General features: G+C 39.6%; 3 protein-coding genes across 7 annotated transcripts in view; 1 reads left to right on the forward strand and 2 right to left on the reverse strand.

Annotated features, from left to right (window-relative positions):
- Positions 1-22,899, forward strand: part of AKR1A1 (aldo-keto reductase family 1 member A1) — a 201,056-nt gene that overhangs the window by 78,534 nt on the left and 99,623 nt on the right. The window lies entirely within an intron of this gene.
- Positions 1-22,899, reverse strand: part of LOC134165818 (selenoprotein Pb-like) — a 92,515-nt gene that overhangs the window by 67,554 nt on the left and 2,062 nt on the right. The window lies entirely within an intron of this gene.
- TESK2 (testis associated actin remodelling kinase 2) overlaps positions 1-22,899 on the reverse strand; it is a 116,914-nt gene that overhangs the window by 47,930 nt on the left and 46,085 nt on the right. For 3 of the 5 annotated variants that reach the window (XM_062622937.1, XM_062622938.1, XM_062622936.1), the window contains one exon: positions 8,289-8,410. The exons of 1 other annotated variant lie outside the window; for it this stretch is intronic. In XM_062622937.1, coding sequence (XP_062478921.1) covers positions 8,289-8,410 — 122 coding nt within the window. Of the gene's footprint in view, positions 1-8,288; positions 8,411-18,010; positions 18,072-22,899 lie in introns of those variants that run through there. One more of the 5 variants, XM_062622939.1, reaches the window with a different exon arrangement.

A 22,899-nucleotide genomic window follows, 5' to 3' on the forward strand; every position in this document is an offset into this window, starting at 1 on the left:
AGCCAGTCATCAACAAAACAGGAGACCATTTGCAGATTTAAGGAAGTTGATTTTCAAGACAGTGTATCTGGCCTTATCAGGAAAGCTGAAGCACTTCCAAAAAATCATAACTATTGGTTGGAAAAATTTCCCCAGAAGCTGCAAATACAAAGGATGATATTTGAGTCCATCTTTGTAAATACAGTGCAGCACATTTCCACCACAAAATACTTTCTAAGTAATGTCAGCAATGTTCAGATGTTAGAAGTCTCTTTCCATAAACCAGGTTATTCTTCAGTCTGGAATACCTGCACTCTTAGTGCATTACAGCAGTTAGCCAAACTGTTTTCAGTTCAGACTGCTTTTCAGGCAGACTGCAAGGGAGAAAATTCTAGACAGGAAAGGGGAGACTAAGAACTGTTGCCTCAGTCTGCAATCTTTGCCTCCTTGATAAATCAAAGATAATATCCAGATTATACAGCCACTGTGGACACCTAGACATTGAACACATGCTTCCCGTTAAAAGAACTTCACTGGGACATGTTCCTGTTGTGTGGCTAAACCTGAGGCAGCTACAGTCAAACATAATAAATTGTGGTCCTCTGAAATCTACTGCTTGTATGAGAAAATTCAGCAATTTGATTATAAGATTAATCATAAGAAACAAACCAAACACACCAATGCAAAAGTCTCTCAAATGAGCTCAGTAACACAAAGAGAAGGTCAAAAGGCATTGCACTGAGAGAGAAGGAAGAGGGTGAGTAAGCAGTCTGCACTAAGTAAGAAGCCTGCACTAAGACCCTCAATGTTTTAGGCACCGTGCTAAATTAAAAATGGATTTTAAGTTTTCTACTATTTTGATGGTAGACATAGAGGCAAGCATTTAATCTGTCCTTTCTGTAACACACACACAACGCATACAGCCTCTCTTCTGCTGTCTCGTGCACAGCATTTCTAAAATACTCCTTTTTGATAAACTCCACTACACAGAGAATTAAAAGTAATTTTCTTTTTTGTTAAATCACTGTTTAATAGAGGATAAAGAACGTTAAAAGACAAAAGCCATCCTTCCAGCTATTGTAACAAAGCCCATCACCAGTACTTTCACAAAAAAGAAAGGATTCAAAAGGAGAAGATCGCACCAAAAAACCCCACCAACCTAGTACTGTGTTCCTAGGGTGCCAAATTTGTCTGAAAGGAGATGAAATCCAATTCTCCTTGAAAGAAGTCCATGCAATACTGCTTATTTGTGTGAGCGCACACAAGAAGGTGGATGTAATCATGACTCAATCTGCCTGCACGCTCACTGCCAAACACACAGCGATACCCCCAAGTGCTCCCACGAGAGCACTTAAGACATGAGCTAAGGCTTTCTGTGTACAGAATGTTTTAAATGAAGTCCCCAAGGTACAGATCAAATGAAGAAATATTTTTTCATGCAAACAGTAGTGATATTAAAGACTGAAATTCTATCTCAAAATTGAAGATACACTAATTTAAGAGACAGCAGAAGAGATGAAGAATCTGTGAAAATGAGAAAAACACACCTGTAAGACATTACCCAAATGAAAAGGCATCAGGTCTCTCAGACTGCGGCCCTAAGGCTCCCAGCCTAGGACACAAGGACAGAGATTTATTGAGTCCTTTCCAGCCCCATTTTCTTACTTTGATTTGGGTAAAATCCAATGACTATAGCAGCACATCAATGTTCAGGAAAGCAGCAAAGCAGCAAATGTTACAAGCATACACTAGACCTTTCATAACCCTGGTACCAGATCTAACCCAAGCCTTGAACAGCACTGCACTTTAAATGGGACTTAACCTAATAAGGAAGTGAAAAAATGCTTCAAACTTGTTTTCCCTAACCCCAGCAATTAGTCTTGCCCTGTACCAACCAACCTGCACTAAAGCAGCTACAGTAAACATCTCATGGTACAAACCAGAACTCCACCTTGCTTTTCCATTCCTGCCCTCACCATCTTTTTTGAGGGTAGATGTGATAAAGCCAGCACTCCCACACTCGGGGCAAGGAGAAGTGTAGATCAGAGGCAGAAAAGCCTTTTAGTTCTCCATGTTTAGCTTGTATGCCAGAGTGACATGGAGATAGGAGATGAAGTTGATGGTAGAAACGGAGCATAACACTCCAGAACACCATTAGTCTGCTTTTGGAATCATAGAATAGTTAGGGTTGGAAAAAACCTGAAGAGCATTGGAAGCAGACATGAAGATCTTGGAGCAGATTCTCCTGGAAGGCATGCTAAGGCACATGAAAATCAACAAGGTGCTTGGTGACAGCCAGCATGGCTTCACTAAGGGGAAATCCTGCCTGACCAATTTGGTGGCCTTCTATGATGGGGCTACAGAACTGATGGACAGGGGTAGAGCAGTTGATGTCATCTACCTGGACTTGTGCAAAGCGCTCGATGCTGTCCCACACAACATCCTTGTCTCTAAATTGGAGAGACATCAATTTGATGGATGGACCACTCGGTGAATAAAGAACTGGCTGGATGGCCACACACAAAGAGTTGTGGTCAATGGCTCAATGTCTGGCTGGAGACCAGTAACGAGTGGTGTCCCTCAGGGATCGGTGTTGGGACCGGTCTTGTTCAACATCTTCGTCGCTGACATGGACAGTGGGATTGAGTGCGCCCTCAGCAAGTCTGCTGATGACACCAAGCTGTGTGGTTCGGTTGGTACGCTGGAGGGAAGGAATGCCATCCAGAGGGACCTTGACACGCTTGTGAGGTGGGCTGATGACAGCCTCATGAAGTTTAACCATGCCAAGTGCAAGGTCCTACACCTGGGTCGGAGCAATCCCAGGCACAGCTACAGGTTGGGCAAAGAAGAGATTCAGAGCAGCCCTGCAGAGAAGGACTGGGGGGTGTTGGTTGATGAGAAAATGAACATGAGCCGGCTTCAGTGTGCGCTTGCAGCCCAGAAAGCCAACTGTATCCTGGGTTGCATCAAAAGGAGAGTGACCAGCAGGTCGAAGGAGGTGATCCTGCGCCTCTACTCTGCTCTCGTGAGACCTCACCTGGAGTACTGTGTGCAGTTCTGGTGTCCTCAACGTAAAAAGGACACAGAACTGTTGGAACAAGTCCAGAGAAAGGCCACGAGGATGATCAGGGGACTGGAGCACCTCCCATATGAAGATAGGCTGAGAAAGTTGGGGCTGTTCAGCCTGGAGAAGAGAAGGCTGCGTGGAGACCTCATAGCAGCCTTCCAGTATCTGAAGGGGGCCTATAGGGAGGCTGGGGAGGGACTCTTCATTAGGGATTGTAGTGATAGGATAAGGGGTAACAGGTTAAAACTTAAACAGGGGAAGTTTAGATTGGATATGAGGAGGAAATTCTTTCCTGTTAGGGTGGCAAGGCACTGGAATGGATTGCCCAGGGAGGTTGTGAATGCTCCATCCCTGGCTTCCCTGGCGGTGTTTAAGACCAGGTTGGACGAGGCCTTGGGTGATATGGTTTAGTGTGAGGTGTCCCTGCCCATGGCAGGGGGGTTGAAACTTGATGATCTTAAGGTCCTTTTCAACCCTAACTATTCTATGATTCTGTGATTATCTAGTTCCAACCCCCTTGCCATGTGCAGGGACACCTCACACTAAACCATGTCATCCAAGGCTCTGTCCAACCTGGCCTTGAACACCACCAGGGATGGGCCATTCACAACTTTGTTGGGCAGCCCATTCCAGTGCCTCACCACTCTTACAGTAAAGGATTTCTTCCTTATATCCAAACTAATTATATCCAGTTTTGCCCTGTTCATTCCTGAAATGGCCCTAAGCTGGTCCCTGGGGAAAAAAAGCAAAACAAAACAAAAAAAAAAACCAGCTCTTTCATAGTTTCTTACGATCACCAGACAGAGACTGAACAAAAAGTTACTACATTACAGTTAACATCTACTCTGCCTCTGGAATCACACTTGCTAATTGAAATAGGAACCAGAGGAAGACAAGCAAAAAAATTCTAAACCCCCTTACTATTTACCATCATGCCATTGTAGCTGCAAGAGCTGGAATCTTCTATTCCAACATCTACTTAACAGACTGACAAAGAGGTTTCATTTTTGCTAAAATAATCCCTCTAATAAAGGGCAGTTTCTCATTTTCTTGATAGATATATGCATATATTTGACCACTAGAATCCTTATGATGTATGGGGATGGAATACTTACTGGGGACTTGGCAAATGAAAACTAAACTCTTCACTTACATCAGTCTTCTGATCAAGACAGATCTATGTAGCTGCCAAGAGTAAAACTTGAGCACAGAAACACTGAAATGAGTAGGGATATTTAAAGTCAGATTTTCACTCCATGCCCAGAAACACACGTCATTTTAAAGCCTAAATAATTAGATTGATACTTCAAGCATTAGAAGCCGAGAAACTGAAACACCTTGACGTAACTCCATCTCCTAAAGTAGTACAAAAGTATGATGAAAAACACAGACCTGCCTCTAGGTAATCTCTACTGAGCTAAAGAATGGAAGAAAGTCAGCAGCTACTGGCAAACTCACATTCCAGAATGGTGACTGCAGGCTGGATAAAAACCTCAAATGACATCTGTATTTGAATGTGAAAATGAGTTGATATGGATGGCAGAGAAACAAAAGCCAATTTCAAATAGTCAGCAACATTTATTTTTCAGTCAGCGCAATCAATGGCAAAAATGTAAGAATCTTTGCAATAGCATCCTGAAGTTAACTGTGGGTACATTGCAAAAACTTGATATGTATTTTGGAGCACTGGCAAAGTGATGGGGTTTTTAATCATCCAAAGGATAATGATGATCTTTGGCCACCAAATACACTATTAGGAAGAGAAATCTCTTTTCTATTCCATATCACTTAGCTCATATAAACCAAGGCAGACTTCTAGGACAAAAACACTGATTCAATGCAAATTTTAGGTACCAAAGTATCAGGATGTTCAAAAACACAAGTACACAACCAGATTAAGGAAGATTTCGTTATATTAAAAGAATTCAGCATCATTGCTGAATCTGACATCCACTTTCTAAAACATTAACTGACTGAGCTGCACATGTTGAAATAGGTTAAGAGCAGATTTTAGGTACCATAAAGCCAGTACCTATGAAGTTTCGTAATTATCACAAGCCATTTGGTATCAGAGCACCTGCTACAATTAACCACTATACAACATGATGTCAGCATTTCAGCCTAAGAATCCAGCAGTATCCTATCTGGCAGACAACAGATCAACACGAAGGAAAGGAACTTGTTTACAGTGTAAGTTAACAGTAGCTAGTCCTAGAACTAGGGAAGATGAAGAAGCACAGATATATATTATATAAAATCAGAGTAGACCTTCAAGGCACATGGAGGAGATCCAGTGACCAATAAATAAAGTTGATGCTAGTGACAAAACAGCTTGGCAATATAGAGGAAGAACTTCAAAGGACAGAAATAATGTGAAGAAAATAACTTTAACAGCCAATTGAGGTAGTTCATAGTCCCTGGAAAGGAGAATTTACACACTAAAACTTCTTGGAAGAGGATCATTCCCTATAAATACTAAAAGAGGCTTAAAATCTCCAAAAATAATCCCAGAAAATGTTTCAGCAGAAACATGCTATGGTAGAACATTTTCCTCTCAGCAATACTACTGCAGCTGCTCTTATTTGACATCATGATTTTTTCACCTCTCACCACTATACTATAAAAGCTAATTATTACCAAATACTATTTTTAATGTCTTTCTCAAGTAGGAAATAAATCCTAAACTAACTCTTACAACAGTAATAGAAGCACCTATGATTTACTGGTTTTTGAAACAGAAATACATGTATGTATGCGGGTTTGTGTGCACATATATATATACACAAACACAGAGATACACATGTATACATACACACAGATATATATATATACACACATACACAGATGTATACATATACATATATAAACAGGGGCGAATATATATACACACACACATATGACATGTATATACCTGCATATACACCTGTATATTAAATGTTACCCGCCTGTGTGTAGCATTTAAAAAGGGCACATCTTCTTCCAGATATAAAGGGACTGGAAACACTGCAGCCGTGTGATTTTAAACAAGAAATAAAATGACAACTAGCACACAAAACCACCAAGTTACCTGCTACAGAATAAAAATAATAGTTTTTACTGTGTATTATCATTTAATAAAAGAATAAACTAAAACTAAATAGGGTTTTCTCGTTTACATTTTCTGTAGGAATGTCCTTGCTCCCTGCAGCAAGGGTATAATACATAAGAAAAAGGCAGTAGTTTTTTACCAGAGAACCAACTCTCTTTGAAGAGGCCTCAAATCAAACAACTCATAAAGCAAGTTTATTCTTCAAAACAAATTATGCAAAGATAAACCAATTCTATTTAAGTAATTTATTTCTTATGTATTCACTGATAACTGCTTAGTTGAGCACATGGGGGAAAAGCAAAGATTTCTCTATCAATCCTGTGTAATAACTGTGAAACCAAATGGAATTCCTTTTCTGCTTCATGCATAAACCAACACATTATTGGTTTTTCTTCAGGACCATCTGTGTGACACCACTGACTTCAAACAGACTTGAAGGCCAGAGAGGGCCGGTATATCATCCATATAATCTCTTAGACTTCATAAGACATTTAAATTTCAGCAATTACTCAGAACTAAGCACAACAACTTTTGTTCACATCAACACCTCTGTAACTCCATTCAAGGTAGGGCAGGGTTACATTAAGCTGCAAATGAATTCTTTTTGCCTGTCAAACAATCCCTTTCCTATATTCCCTCACCCCAGCCCAAAAGAAATACTTTACTTTGAACAGAGTTGTAAAGCTAGATGGTTTTTCTTTAAGTTAAGATTTACAAACCACATGAAGTTTGTAATGAAACTGATGTCATCTATTGACTTCATGATTCTGACAATGCCAATCCCAGGAAGTTATTCTCTCCACAGACCTTACTAAAAAAAAGCAGTTGTATCAGTTCCCCATGATCATATGCTGCTTACCTAAGAATTCTGAGGGAAAGGAAGTGGTGGATAGCTATAGGAAACAATTGATAATCCTGAAACCTAAAATGCCAGATATGTGACATCATTAGAAAAAAAAAACAAAACCAACAAACCCAAAACAATCCGAAGAGCCAGAGGAGTTGCTGGGAATCTCACCTCACCTTGGAAAGGAGAAAAGAGACTAAGAATTTTGATTAGGGACAAACTACTACAACACTTGGATAAATTTACTGTTCTAAAAATAATACAGTTTACTATGAGTAAAATTATCCAAGTTCACAGGCTTTAAGGAAAAAAAAATACAAAAATAGAAAATAGGCATGAGTTGATGGACTGTTCCCTACAGATAAGCACCCAAATGCTTCCGATAGGTCCCCTCATAAATACTATAGGAAACAAACAAGGTAATATTGTCACACATCAGCTAACAAAGACTGAGCCAGGATTTCAAGGATAAAAAAGTTGTTTATAAAGGATTTCAGGAATCAGTACTATGTCTGTGCTATTTAACAGTCTGGTGAAGAAATTCAGGTCCTTAAAGTTCACCATGTCCCCAGAACTTTTCAGAAAAAGCTGTACTGGCTGAGACTATCAATATGGAGCTGATTATTTGGTGCACTGTCATCACACCTTAACTTCTTAATGTTATTGCTTCAGCTAATGATGTTCATTGCTTGTCACATGATAACAAGAAAGCAACCAAGACTGAAAAGATTAAAGGAATAACAAAATACACACTGAAACATTCAGATTTGCATCTAGTAGTCTACTGATAAACAAAAACTACCTCTTTTCCTTTCAAGAGCAGATAAATCAAATTAGTTCACCTCTACCTTCTTGAGTCCCTCTTATTCCACCTTGAAATACTATAATAAAATACCATAAACTAGAAAACAGACTTAGAGATATAAGGAAGCTATGGCACTTTGCATTGTTAATCTGCAAGATCAGTAAACAGTTTATTTGTGTAGTGTTAAATTTGCAATAATTTAAATTCAAGAAGAGAAGCCAAGTTCTACTCTTTATATTTTAATGATTCATCAAAAATTCATAACATGAAAACTTGTTTTTCTCTGAAATAAGTTACTCATTACTGGTAAACTCCAGATACCAAAATCATGTGGATTTTCAATTTGCATTTTTCTTCTTCCTCCCCTTCCTCCATTAAATTAGAAGCTGATCCTAACACATTCACAAAAAATACACCCATAATAAAAATAAGTAAGAATGCAAAATAGGACAGCTTTAAAGACGATCTATCTCTATAGGACTCAGAAAAAAAGCCAGTGTACCTTAAGATGTTCGGATGTGAGAGTCTATTCATAAGTTGAACCTCTTTCAGCATGTTTGCTCTGTTGCTGTTCAGTGTGTTCATCTTCAAAGCCATTACCTGGTCTGAAGTTCTGTGCCTTACCTATGGGATGCAAACAAACAATGGTAAGGATATGAAATATAGAATCATAGAATCATAAAATCATAGAATGGTTAGGGTTGGAAAGGACCTTTAGATCATCTAGTTCCAACCCCCCTGCCACAGGCAGGGACACCTCACACTAAACCATCTCACCCAAGGCTTCGGCCAACCTGATCTTGAACACTGCCAGGGACAGAGCATTCACAACCTCCCTGAAAAATGAAATATGAGACTGAAAAAACAGTAATGTTGTAGTACAATTTAAGAGATCCTTCATGACAAATGACTTGATTTATATTCTGATTTCTGTAGTCTTTATCACGCAGATGACTTTCTATAAGGATACTCTCCAAGTGGGAAAAGGTATTTTATTCTTCTCTTGCAACCAGTGAAGACAGAAAGCTTGAGAGGGAGGAAGGAAAGCTTGAGAGGGAGGAAGGAAAGCTTGAGAGGGAGGAAGGAAAAAGACAAAACCTACACACAACAGAACAAACAGCTTTTAGTAGAAGTGAAAGAAGACACTCATCTGTCCAGAGAGAGAAAGTTTCCTAGTCCAAGACCTATGAAACTCACCTTCATTCCACCTATACCCCTCTTCTTTCCCCCTGCAGCGTTCAGTGTCATTGTTTCACAGACCATGTTATGAGAAGACCTGCTGGTTATAGCTAGAGGGCATATTTCAGAGATGTTCAGTGCTCATTTCTGAACCAAGACTATGGACCAGATGATACATTCAGTGGACAAAAGCATTCATAGCAACCCCTGCTGCAAAGCAGGGAGGTTACTAAAACCAGTATCACCTAGTCTAAGATGTTAGTAGTGGTTGCAATGTCCGCACAAAAAAACAGGATTTCTTCTAGCAACTGCACAGAACCAGCATACCATGCAGTTAACTTCCCCAGTGAGAAATACATGATTGTGGCCACTTCTAACCTGATACACGCAAACTAACCCATCTGTCATCAGCAAACAGACCAGTATCATGTAGATGTGTGCTACAATTAGAAAGGAGTTGTCACTGTAGTGTAAGGCTTGCCAGTCATTTGAACCTCCTTGCAGTTGGGCATTCCCACATGCGTACTGGTAGCATTCATGGAAATTGTGCTCCCATTATTTTCTTCCTACATTGGTAGCTGCAGGTCCTATCTGTGTACTTCTCAAAGCACTGAACTGCCACCATGGTGAATTCATTCATATTTATGGAAATTAGTTTAGAAAAGTCTGTGATGCAAGAATTTGAGACTCTCATTAGCTTTCTAATTTGAAACAGAAATCTACATTATGCTGTAGGTACATATAAACTACCTACACTTTGAGCAACGGAAGCCTGCCTCCTTTTATTCCAGGAGACTGCTTTTCCAGTAAAAAGCTTCTTCAGCTGCGATATGTGTGCTACAGAAAGAACAGTTGAACTCATGATAAGCAGACACATGAAGAAAGCTGGGTATGTTTTTTGGAGGAGAGTCCTACTAACAACCTAGACTAGGGGATACTGTTCCTAGTAACCTCCCTGCTTTGCAGCAGCGGTTGCTATGAATGCACACCATATGTGTACAATAGGGGTATATTTTGGCTAAACATTCTCACCTAGAGACAAAGCACTGGGAATTCAGCACAGGGATGTACTGGGCGGAAAGTGTCATGTTTCAAATGTGTGCCTGGCTTAATGCCTCTGAGTTGCCTATTCCGTCCTAGTTTGAAGTATAGGGTAGCACTGGAAACGTTGCAGTTAAGTGTAGTAAACAACATCGAGGGACTGAGCAAGTAGGATAATAGCCCACAGATGGTTTTCCTTCTGCTTCTCCCCCTGCCTATGCACGAGTTCCTCAGATGCGTCACCCAGAGTCACCCAGTAATCCCAGTACAAGAAAGATCAGAGAAAGGAGGTGGAGAAGGATATAGAGACCGGAACAGAAAGCAGAAACGAACAGCAAATTCATAAGCATGGGACAACTCCTTTCAGTAGCAGTACTGGCTTTAAAATAAAACTGGTTGAACTACAGTTCAGTGTAGTCCATTATAACAAGATAATCCAGAATCCTCCTGCACACAACCTGTCCAGCCTGCTTGGCATGCTTATTGGTTTTAAGCAGGATGTGCATGTTAAGTTGATGAGGTTTATTGTTACTTGTCAGGTCTCTTGTTTCTACTGTGCAATTCATTAATTTTTAATTTTATGCAGCTTTTGCATACCCAGCCAAATTGAATGAAGGAGCTGTTGGACAGGTCAATGTCTATTTACAGGCTTTTAAAACCTATTTTAGTTATACATTACTTTTATCAGAAGTAATGCTGTGGTGGAGGAAAAAAGAATAAAAATGCTTTCATAGACCTATGAAAGGGAGATTTTTTCCAACAATGCAAATTTAGATTAAAGAAAAATTTAAAAGCTTTAATCTATATACAGCAGCTAAATCAGCACACTGCCTCTGGGACAAGGCTTAGGAATCTCGTGTTTTGTGGTGAAGAAATCTGGGCTTTGCAGGGAATGGGAAAGAATTCAAAGGAACTTAACTCCTACAGGCAGAGAGATGCTCTCAACAGAACTTCCTCAGAAATCAGCCTTCCACTAACACAGAAGCTTCAAGGTCTGCCAACAGGGAATGAATAGTGGTAGGTGAGCAGGAACTCAGATGGAGTGTGGTCTTAAACAGTATTTGCCTTCTCATTAACTGCCAGCTACTTCTCAATTTCCTGCCCATTTCTGTAAGTCACTCAGTTCCATGCCAAAATATCAAGGCCTTTTGCCTCCACTCTGAGCTAACAGTAGAATCTGTATCATAAGTTCTTCCTGGCTCTTTGCCTTTTCCTTGTTCCAACTGTTCTTGTTCTGCTGTGGAAACCTCAGAAAAGAGGGCGTGTAGGTTTTGGGACACTGTGTCCTGCATGCTTCCTGGTTTTTCAGGTCTGATGTGTAAGAGGAAGAGGTTAGCAACTGCTTCTCAAAGGTCTGACTGTCCACTGTACTAACTCCATGTCCAGAGAAAACTGAGCCACTTCTGCAAAGACAAGAATTTTCACCCTCAATTTCAGAAGGATATCCTGCAGTCTTTTCAGTCTTGTCAGACTCAACAAGGTTCTGTGGTGAGATCTGGGGAGGCGGTTGTTAAGTTTTATAAAATCATTTTTCCCATGCTTAGAAATAGCTCAGATTTCTACCACATACAGCATATTCTGGCCATATAACTACTCTCTGAACAACACCCAATACTTGCTATGCTTTGTTTCACTTAAAGTGACACTGTAAGGTAATACCAGCAATTTTATCTGAACTTCCGTATACTGTTCTAATGTACTGCAGGATGTTCCTGACAAGTCTGACAGAAAAGTTACCCAATCAAACCAAAGGAGAGGTGGGAAAACAGGGACTCTTCCTCTCTTGCTAGCTACCCTTTAAGCGAGGAAGAATAAGCAGAACTGGAAGTCAGACAACATAGTGGACAAAACCCAGTATTACAAATAAAAATCAAATACCAGTTTATATACTATGGAACATTGATAATCACTTGCGGTATACATAAAACCAATTGTGTTCTCTCCTCCGAAGCACTGCTGGCAAACTGTACTTGCGTGGTAAGAACAGGCTATGAACAGGGAACAGACAGGTCCTATCTTCAAGGTCTGGGACAAGCTCTAAGACAGACAAGATAGAAGGAGCTATCAGTTACACCACCCTCTGTGCCCACTTACCTGTCAGTCATACCCTAGCAAATTTGGGTTTGTTTTGGAATCCCTTGCCAAAACTCTGCCAAACTTTAGTTTTAATCCTTGCTCTCCTTTCAGGCCACCTCTGTGGGAGGAAAGCGGGAAGGTGATGTTTCAACAACCTGACCACTCCAAAAAGCAAGCTAGTAAATATTTTGGAAATATTGCTGATCCAGTTTAACATTTGTTTACAAGACAGTCTGCCTCACACCTATGCTTGTATAACCTAACATAAGCAGGGATTCACTCATGCAATTCAAACCTTTCAGTGATGCAACTTGCAGATTGCTGTAAAGCTTTTAAAGCTGTTGACATTATTATTAATTAGGGTTCTTTGCGTATCAGAGCAAGTAACCTCTCAGTGATAGCTGAGCGATCATGTCTCTGCAAAGAAATATTCTGACAATCTACAGCTGCTTTCCCCACACTTCTGACTTCTCAGTCTGCTTACCTATGTGTCTCCATCTCCAAGGTCACAGTAACCAGATATTGCCTCTCTCTTTTATTGCTGACAGGCAGTTAAACTGTCCCTTTTTATTCTGATTCTTCTAGGATCAAAGTCCTTTGTAAGTACTTTGGCCTGGCTGCGGCAAGCTGCATGGCCTGCCCGTGCACTGTCTCTCCAAATCATGTACTGATCCTAGACCTTACTCCTTCCTTTAGAAGCAAGTGAGAAGTAGAGGAAGACATGATCCAGGTACAGAAATAGGAATATATTTGAAGGAAATCTCATAATAGTGATTGAGCAGGGCTCACATTCAGAAGAACTAGTTGCTACAGTAATGCTGTACAAGTTCACATGAGGAATACCCTGCAAAAATTGGTGGATTTCATTTTTAACTTGCTACTTATCGACAGATTTATTTATTAGGTGGTGTTTTAATAATAAATAATTATCTAAATAATATTTAAGTCATAAAATTTGCCAGAGCTTTCTGAAAATCCAAACATTTGCATTATTTCTACTTTTTGCCTGGATTAACTGTACCTTTCCAGGTGGCCTTGAAATAAGCATCTGAAGAATAATATTGAAGTGATAAATCTACCAATACAGCTTTCAACTTTGCTCCTAATTTTTCAGTTCATTGGCATTATTTTCCAAGTCATCATTATATAGATGGAAGTATTCTGTCACTATTGCCTTTCAAAACTGCATTAATTGCTTTCCACTTTTTTTTTTTACCTTCCCCTCTTCTGGTATCCAGCCTCACTGCTTAATTACATTTACAGATCTTTACTTATACAGCCTACTCCATAAAATCATGCTGCCCCTCTACCTCTAGCACACACCAATTCTGCATCATTTTAAACACCTCAGTCTTCATCTGGCCATTTCACCTTTATCTTTCCTGCCGTGTGTCCAAAGAACCATTTTAAAAGCATCCCTTGCTAGTCCAAATATATTACCTTCCCTGACCATTTCTAAGCACGTTGTATTAGGCACAAAAATGCTGCACAGATTTTTACTTACACTGGCTTGGCAACCTTACCAATTCAACTATTTCCTCCACATTCAGCCTACAGCACTCATATTAGTGACATACACAGGAATCAAATGGGTGATTACTTATGCCACCTTCTATCAACCTATTTTCTATAACAGTCTGTGTTTTCACCTGATTTGCAGGACAAAAGATGAAAACATTACCTTAGTTACTTTTCTAGGCCGTTTGCACTAATTATGCTATATAGTATAACTTTGATTGACCAAGTTGACCATAAAGCTAGCTAAACACATGAGATTATAAACCCAATTATTTATTAAAGAGAAAAGACTGCATACAGGACCCCTACTAAATCATGGGGAAGAAGTCCTGAAGTGGACCAGCATTTGGCCCTCTCTCAAAACCAGCCTCCTTCCTTGCTGTGACAGCAGAAGGAATCTTACAAGAAAAGGTAGGGTCAGCTGTATTTTATTCAACTCTCACAGTGAAGCCATCAAGTCACCACATTCATATGGACATATACTGATGCCTCGAAGATGAATGTATTAGAAGAATGCCTAAACTGCATGTCTGATTGAAGAAAGTTCCCTTTAACTGAGAAGACAAACCCGTTCTTCAGCTCAGCTCGTACGGCCTGCAAAACTGGAATCTCAAATGTTTTTCTAAACATTAAAATGTACCCAGTCAGATACACAATCATAGTAGTGATATCTGTATCAAGTCAAAAATCTCACGTCACTAGGGAGATTTACAGTGACATATAGAAGCTTAAAGAAATACAACAGTCTAGATAATATTAAGCTGCTATGTTGATGCTAAGGAGTCAGACTGGGTTGTGGTTGTTTTCATAGTAGTACATACTGTCGCTATACTCTAACTTCTTGCCGCAAGAGAGAAGCCTGCCAAGTGTAACAAAACTTTGCCAAACAAAACTAGTCAGCGTGTGTTACAAGAGCTCTAGCACAGGTTCAGAACATGCACAGAAACTAGGCACAAAACAAAACCCAAAACCTTTTAAAAGCCTGACAGTGATTGTGACACCACTAATTTCTGTTACTAAAAGCAGCTGTGAGAAATACACAGAAAAAGTTGGAGCCTTTGCTATTTTCCCTTTAGTACAAAGGCTTGGTATTGGTCCTCAAGCAAAGATGCTACTTCGATAACTGGTAACTTCCAGCATCATCAGCTCAGCAAAGCAACAAGTTCAATCACTACAGCATATTCTGTACCTACAGCCAAACAACTTCTCCAATTGTTTTGCCAAACTGAAGTGTATTTATGATTACTGAGACAGCAGCACCATTGATACTTTGTAAATCCATTTGTGTGTGCCAAAAAAACACTCAATTTTTCTTTTGTATTTTGTTTTTCTTCATTGGCCACTGTAATGTAGAACCAGGGCCCAAAATACAGCATTCATTTATTCTAAACAAACCATTTATTGATAGGAATCTATGCATATCTCTCTGCTGTTAACTTGATCTCAATCAAATCATAAAGGCAAAAAGAGACTACAGTCTTATTTTGAGAGAAAGCACAAATTAATCAGAGAACTATTGTTCCACAGTTTGAGATGAGATATAAACAGGCAGAGCCCAGGTGGGGAAGTTGACTGATTTTGTAGCCAGTCCAGCAGAATGTAACCACATAAATTTCCTTTTGCCATCCAGGACAAGGAACATGGACCCACCTCTTAAGTACTATGAAGAAAATGCAGAAGAGCATTTTTATACCACAACCTCAGTACATAATCAACTACGTACCTTACACCTGAGTCTATGTCATAGTCAGGAAAGAAAAAGAAATACTGAGTTTGAAGTACAGAACTGGGAGCTTACTCTTCCTTTTTCATGTTAGCTATCATCATGAGCTATCATCAGTTCACTTAACAGCCCTTGTCATGCTACTTCCCCTACTTTTGTTCCCTCTTTAACTCTATCTATAAAATGGAGGTGATATTGCTATCTACCTGCCAGGGAAACTGGAAGTTTGACATCTGCAAATGACTAGTGTAACATCCAAAGATAAGACATAATCAGATACTGTATCTGTGTCCTTATTTTCTTGTTTAATTTTTAATACTTATAGTTAAATATTTCCCATGTGACTGTGGGTTTATCTTGCATGACAGATGATGGTATTTACATAATCTGCAGATGCTTTTGAAGCAAAAAACCCTCCAGGCTGAGTTTTCCTGACATATAATTGCACCTTCAGTCTTTTACAGTTTATTAACAGTTTGGTACTGAGCATGCAGTCCCCCCAGTGAACCAATGGTGTCGTCATTGCTATTCACCAAACTTTTATTTTGGGCAGAAATAATTTCATTTCCTCTAAAAATCTTTCAAGTAAATGTTACCATACATGAGTAAGGAAGTCAGTCTATGCTTCAGAACAGAGCCTGCTGGCATACAACTATTGCCAATATAATCACAGTTACAGCAAAACCACAAATAAGAGTGCAGGGAGTATGAAGGAGCTATATTTTGCTTACTTGAGGATACTTAAGTTTTTATACACTGCTACATTTAATAACTTTCAGGCTATAGCTCAGAACAAAAGTTCCAAGTAGTTTCTTGCTATTCAAGCCTTCACAGAACTGCTCTTCTTGGGAGTTAAGCTCTCCTAACAAAAAAAGTAACTAATTAAACACACCATGCAAATTCTCATGTACTTCATTGTCAGTAAAGGCCAGGAAGCACAAGAGCTGGCTTCGCAGATCTCAGTTGCAGGCAGCTGATTTGAAAGCTACACACTGTCATTAGTAAGTCAGTGACAGACATACAGTCAGCTACAGATTAGTTAAAAAAGCAATACTGTCTCGGTATTGACTACTCCAGCGGATGTGTCATAGCTCTGTCCCCTCCCCAGCTCCTAATTCAACACGGCCATCAAGCAGAAGGCCTCACCCATGCAGGGCAGTGCCCGCTGCTGCTGCTCAGCTCAAAGGGCCATGCTGCCACCCAGAAGCATGCTCAGGCTCTGACATGCACAGCAAGATCATGGGTCAACAACTGTAGTGACTCCCAGCCACAGGAAGCTCACGTGAACAGGAGAAGGGAGTCCCTACAACTTGGATATGACTGCAATAGCTACTGGGAGCAGGATGTTTTGGATGACTTGCATTACAGAATTCCCAACAGCTGGAGCAATAAAGACTAACAGAAGCCCTATCACAGAGGTGTTGAAGTTCCTTTCTCTAATCATGACCAATGGTTATTGAGGGGCTATGACGAGGCATTCCTTACAAATCTGAGACTGCAAACAACATCCCTTTCCTGTTACTGCCATCAATAATGATTTGCAATTTTCACTTTTAGATTTCATATTGGTCAGCAATGCATACATGTGTATGCATTATGTATACATGTGTATTACCATCACACACACATTCTCCAAACACAGGCAATGAAATCAATCACTGAAACACATTTAACTTCCCCTCCCAATATCAGTAAATAAGTGTTCAGAGAGATCTGTCACAATGATGCTAAGTGATGCACTCTTATTCTCTAGGCACAGTCACGTTAATACTGGACATATGCCAGCACAGTTATTTGAAGAACAGTAAATCAGCACCTGTCTCTCAGTATCAGCTATGAATGAGCTTACACAAATGTGCATGTTTGCCAGCTGGCAAAACACAGAAAATCCCAGAGCTGCCAACCCAGCACATCTCCATCCAGAACAGAAAGCTAAACAGATCATTTAACTGTGCTTGAGAAACTATTATGGAAAACAAGAGAAAAAGCACCCAAACATTCCTGTGCCAAGTGAATCTCGCCACTCGCTTTGCCCCTGGGAAACTGCCCCATGATGCTCAGATTGGCATTTTTCTTCCTGAAGAAAATGAAAGACCCAAAGGACTCCAAAACTACAGCAGTCACTGTTCTGATCTACTATTGCAAGGCCCCACTTGTTACAGTATCAGAGTGCCTTTCCTACTGCTGACAGAATTTGTGAGCATTCTCTCTAGTTGCGGGGACAACAAAGACTTGCCTCAGACACTCAATGTATCAGCTGTTCAACAAGAGTTAAAGAGGTCAAGCTCCCAAAGAGATAATAAATACATTTCAAAATGGACAACTTTACATTAATTTACAGTCATTTTTGAGTATTCTTTTAGCATCAAGTTTATTTCAGTGATTTCTGTTCTAGCTTTTTACTAAAGAAACAAATCCTTCACTTCCAGGGCATAATGACAGTTCTGCCATGTTTTCCAAAGACTTCCTTCTTCAGCAGAGAAGCTGGATGACCAAAGCATAGTCAAGAAATGAAGTGTAAGCAAGACTGTCCTATATTTTAATATGCTTCACTCAGTACAGTTTTAAGCTTGTAGCTGTAGTGATGCCAAGTAGGACTGGAGGAAAAGGATTACAGAAATAGGATTTTGAAAATTTTCTTAGAATTTTTCAGCACCACTGCAAAAGGCTTTCACTAGATCTGCTACCTGGTGACAGCTTTTGAGTCCCTCCCAGTGTTTCCTCAGCTGATGTTATAAGGTGATTATAACATGCACATCTTAAAAATTCTAGCCAGAAAATAAATAAAACAAAAATCAGGACTGATTTTGGATAACCCCTGTGAGCTGCCTTGTATTTCAAAGCCTTCTCGATTCTGCTAAAGGTAAGACTAACAGTGCTCTGCAAGTCAGACAGGTAATTCTGAATTTTAATGATACTCACACAAGTGGGGATGAAGTATTTTGCCCTGGTTGTGCAATCCACAAAGAACAACAACGCAGATGAGGTTTTTAATTTCTGTCTTAATGATGTTGAAGTAAGGCTTATTTATTACTACTTCCCCCCACAGCCTATGTCCTAGAAAAGCATTCACTAATTAAGTAACAAGGAGTAGGATGACAGTGACTTGACACCTCAATAACCAAAAAGTCATTAGCAAGAGGAAGACAACTGTCTGGTTTAATGGTTACCATACAAATCATCTTAGCAAGCTGGTAGAAGGGTTACAAAAGGCTGATACTTCACACATCAGTGTGAGACAAATCAAATTTACAAGACTTCTAACTTTGACCTGCACCAGCATCCTCAGGATTTATGCCTCATCTCAGTTCCAGAATGGTGCTTCTTTCTACCCCTGACAAGTATGAGAGTAGAGAGACTGATTAGAAGCATCAGGCTGATATAACTCAAGAGCTTGAAATGAAATTTCTAAGTTATTATAGCCTTCTTGGCCAGTTTATATAAAGCACAGGGTGACTGTTTTCCCAAACAAACAATTAGCAGCATGTTTCAAAACCAAAATTTCACATAAGAGACATTAAGCCTCAAATATCTTCCTTCTGTGAGGTGAAAGAATTTCCTTCACTAGTCAAAAGGGGAAGATTTTCAGCTTAAAATTGAACCCTACTGAAATAAGAAATGAGACCAAAAGGTACATGTGCACAAGATTTACTGTCTGCATATCTAACAGGCATCATTATTGCACAGGGAGGGCAGTAACAACTGCCATGTTCTATTCCACTGCAACAGGAAGAGGAACACACCACACATGGGTGAGGGAAGACATGTACTGCTCAAATGGGTGTCATTTCTCACTCACAAGGTGTATGCCCCACAACTACAGGACCAAATACTTGATATGCAGAACCAGTATGTAGAATAATCCACTTACTCATCCCCTGCTCGTTCTCCAATCTATAAGGACTTCTGCCACTGTATGTCATAAGCAGAGCCTGAAATACTCATTTTGCCTGATGTAGTAACACCAATCTCAAAGAGAAAACTAAAGCACTTCAGTGTAAAAAAAAAAAAAAAAAAAAAAAGAAAAGTTAAAAAATCCAATTGTCTAGACAACATTAGTTTCCAAAATTGGTGGCCTTAAACTATTGGTATTTTTTCAATACCCTGCCAAGCTTAATCAAGAACATTCTAAAAAGCCAGGATGGCTACAAATGTCACTGATGAATCAACAGGAGAGACAGAAGATAAGTTCTGGTTGGTGAGGCTGCTCCCACAGCCATTTCATTTTTAAAAGCAAGCACAATTCTTATTACAGCTTCTGCCATTGGGCTTTATTTTGCCTTTTTTCATTACACTAAAGGGTCCCTTCAAACAACTGTTTTCTCATTGTTAACCTGTTTCTGCACTGTAACGACATCTTTTTTTACACACAAACACATTAAGACTGAAGTCATTTGCTGAATCACTTTTCTAGTTATTAAATGAACTTCTACTGCTTATTTTTCCTCATGTTGACACCAAGTGTTACAGTTCTCCAGCATTAGAAAAGTCAAATAGCTAATGTTGAAAGAACATTTAATGCATACATCTAGATAGTTTCCTACAAATACTTCATAGGGTAACACCTTTTAAGCCTATCAAATAGTCCCACATGTATCAAGGATACTGTGTGATCTCACCTCTAATGTTTTACAAAGTGTTTGAGGAACACCAGCTTCTGTTCAGGCCCCTGATCAGGCTGCCTGTTCCTGAGGCAATCAAGAAGGATCCTTTCCTAAAGCAAACCATACACTACACACATTAGAAAACGACAGAACTCTGAAACTGAAACAGTGAAGACAAAGCATGAGATAGATTTGAGGTTTCCTGTGAATTTCCACATTATCAACTGACTTCTACTTGAGTGCTGCTTTCAGAATATTAACCTGAATCCCAGAAATACTTCCTTATGAGTTATGCAGAAGATATTTTTGTTGTACTTCAAATTTCTGAATCAATAGTGTTAATATTTCATTCCTCAAGACAAAGTGACAATCATTCCAAATAGAGAAGGTATGACTGAAGCATATATAGATGCTGAAAGGCAAATCTTCCAGATACTCTCTCACTTCCTTGGTAGATTTTTACCATCTCTCTGCCAAGAGCTCTGTGCTTCTGCCCTCCCAGCTCAACCAGATGGAGGGGCTGTTCATGCACGTCATCTTCACAGGAAATGAGAGCAGCCTAATCTACCGCTCGAAGTTTTTCAGTCCAGTGTGGCTTATGGTGCAACCATTCCCCTCTTGCTCAAGAAAACTCACTCTTCTGAGATACCTGGGGGTTAGTATCTTCCATTGCAGCAGCCTCTACTATCAGTTTTAAAGAGTAAGTTAAGGAGATGTCTATGAAGAACATCTCTGCGCTGGGACAAAAGAATGAAGAGCAAGATAACGTGAAGTCTTTTCCAACCTCATGCTTTATAAATTTGTGGAGTCAAAAACAAAGAAAAAACACAAATATGTACAGTGTAGTGGGAAGGCCTAAACAGTAAGAAAAATGGCAAAGCTTAACACAGGCAAAGCTTGCAGAAAGCAATTATGCCTAATGGACAAGTTTTGGTTTTGAGGAAATAAGCACAATTATCTCCAATACATTAATGACAACAGGAAAACTCTTGTTACTGCATTGTAAGTCTACAGACATGATAAAAGTTCACACACACACTGGAACCAAGCTATGGTTCCAGCAACACTAAATCTCATATACAACAGCTATCAGAGAAAAACACCTAAACACAATTAGTCTTCCTATCTTCCTCTACTTAAACACACAAGCATTCTGCCCAATTAAGTGATTTTATGCAGATACTAATGTCACCTTGAAGAACGTAATGCTGGCCTAAAGTCTGGTGACAAAGTAATGAAGCTGTTCAAAAGCTAAAGCCAGAGTTGTACCGAGACAAATTCATCTCTTAGTTTCATATTAACAAAGAAACAAACACTGAAAACAGGAAAAAGTTCATGTTGAGAGTTTTGAAATAATAATCAAAAGGGTATATTAGGATTAAGAAAAGTTTATCTCTAGTTGGAATGCTCAGGATCTCCTTGATTTATGCTGACATTTAATCCATTCTTCCTTAAAAGAATTCAGGGAGGGAAAGTATTGGTTTGACAGTTCTGAAGACTGACATCCCATTTATGCAGAAAACAGGTGGACACTGAGGAAACTTGCTTGCAGAGTCCTGGATGTGTGCTGGGGCCAGTTTTATTCTTGGCCATCCTGCAAAGACTAGTGATAATGCACAGATTCGTGTTTAGATTTAAAATACATTGACAGGTCAAATATTGCAGTGCCTGCTTATCTGTCAAAAGCCAAGTTAATAAAGATTCCAGTCCTGGCAAGTGCTGTCTGCAAACTCTGAGCCACTGTTTCCAACACCTTCTCCAGTGGGATTTTGCTGAGCAGGGGAAGCAGCTCCCTTGCCTTGAATTCAGATTCTCTTACCCCTTTTTCTGCACCTTTTCCATGTCCTTTTTGCAGTCATCCTCTCCTTTTAATCTGAATTGGCATTCCTTTCTCTGCAAGCTCACTTATAAGACTACTCAAATATCTTCTTCCCAGAGTAAACTATCTGTGAATGTGCGGAAGGAGGGAAGAAGGCCCCTCCATTGACATGATATATCACTAAATGCCACAGGAAAACTGAACCCACTGTCAGTAATGGGTTGTTACAGTAGAGTCAATAGCAAATAGATGGAACCAGCTGTAGAAACATCTCAAACTGGGAAGTTCTAGCTACAAAAGTATAATTTAAAAGATAATAAAATATGGTCTGAATACACCAAAGGCGGTTGCAGAATCTCCTATAATGGAAGTGTAAAAGACAGGCCTGACAATAGCCTCCAAGAAGAATCCACACATACTTACTTGAGCCTGGCTCAGCTAAGGATACTGGAGTAGTTTTTATAACATCCCTTCCTAGCTTTACATTAATTTTAAATTACATATTTAATTGTGTAGATGGTTTATAATAGCTATATACATACATGAACACAGACATCTGTAAGACATCTGACTTCATGCCACAACCCACTATAAGCAGATTGAAGACTGGCTAATGATAGCTCAAGATACAGTTGTACCAGAGACACTGAGGGCTCCTGTTACTCAATATTTTGCATCCACTTCCAGCTCACTGATGGAAGCTGCCACTCAGAAAAATTTGAAACTTCTAAGTTTGTAGCATTGCCCTCTTCATGTTATTTCACTAAGTAGTGAAGGCCACTTTATATCTTAGGTCCATCTGAGCAAAAAGTACATAGCCAAATTAAAAAATTCTTTATAATAAGGACTGAATGCTACAGGAGATCCACACCCATTAAACATAAGGTACTGTGCTATGATAACAAGTGGTATGTGTTAGAGTGTGACACAAAGCAGAAGGAGAGTTTTTACATGTGATTGTAAGAAGAAAACTAGGGCATTCGAAGTTAGGATGTCCACTTTCAAAAGAGAAAGATGTTGGAGACGATGTTGGGAAGACTTAAACATATATTGCAAGAACTAGGTCATTCTCAGAGTGGGGGTTGGACAGGAAAGAGACAGAAATTGGGACTATTTAACACACCAAAAGGGTGAAAACCTAACTTGATAATAT

Source organism: Pezoporus occidentalis, unplaced genomic scaffold (genome assembly GCF_034315485.1).
Source record: "Pezoporus occidentalis ecotype Australia unplaced genomic scaffold, CSIRO_AGI_Poc_V1 ctg25, whole genome shotgun sequence".
Lineage (NCBI taxonomy): Eukaryota > Metazoa > Chordata > Aves > Psittaciformes > Psittacidae > Pezoporus > Pezoporus occidentalis.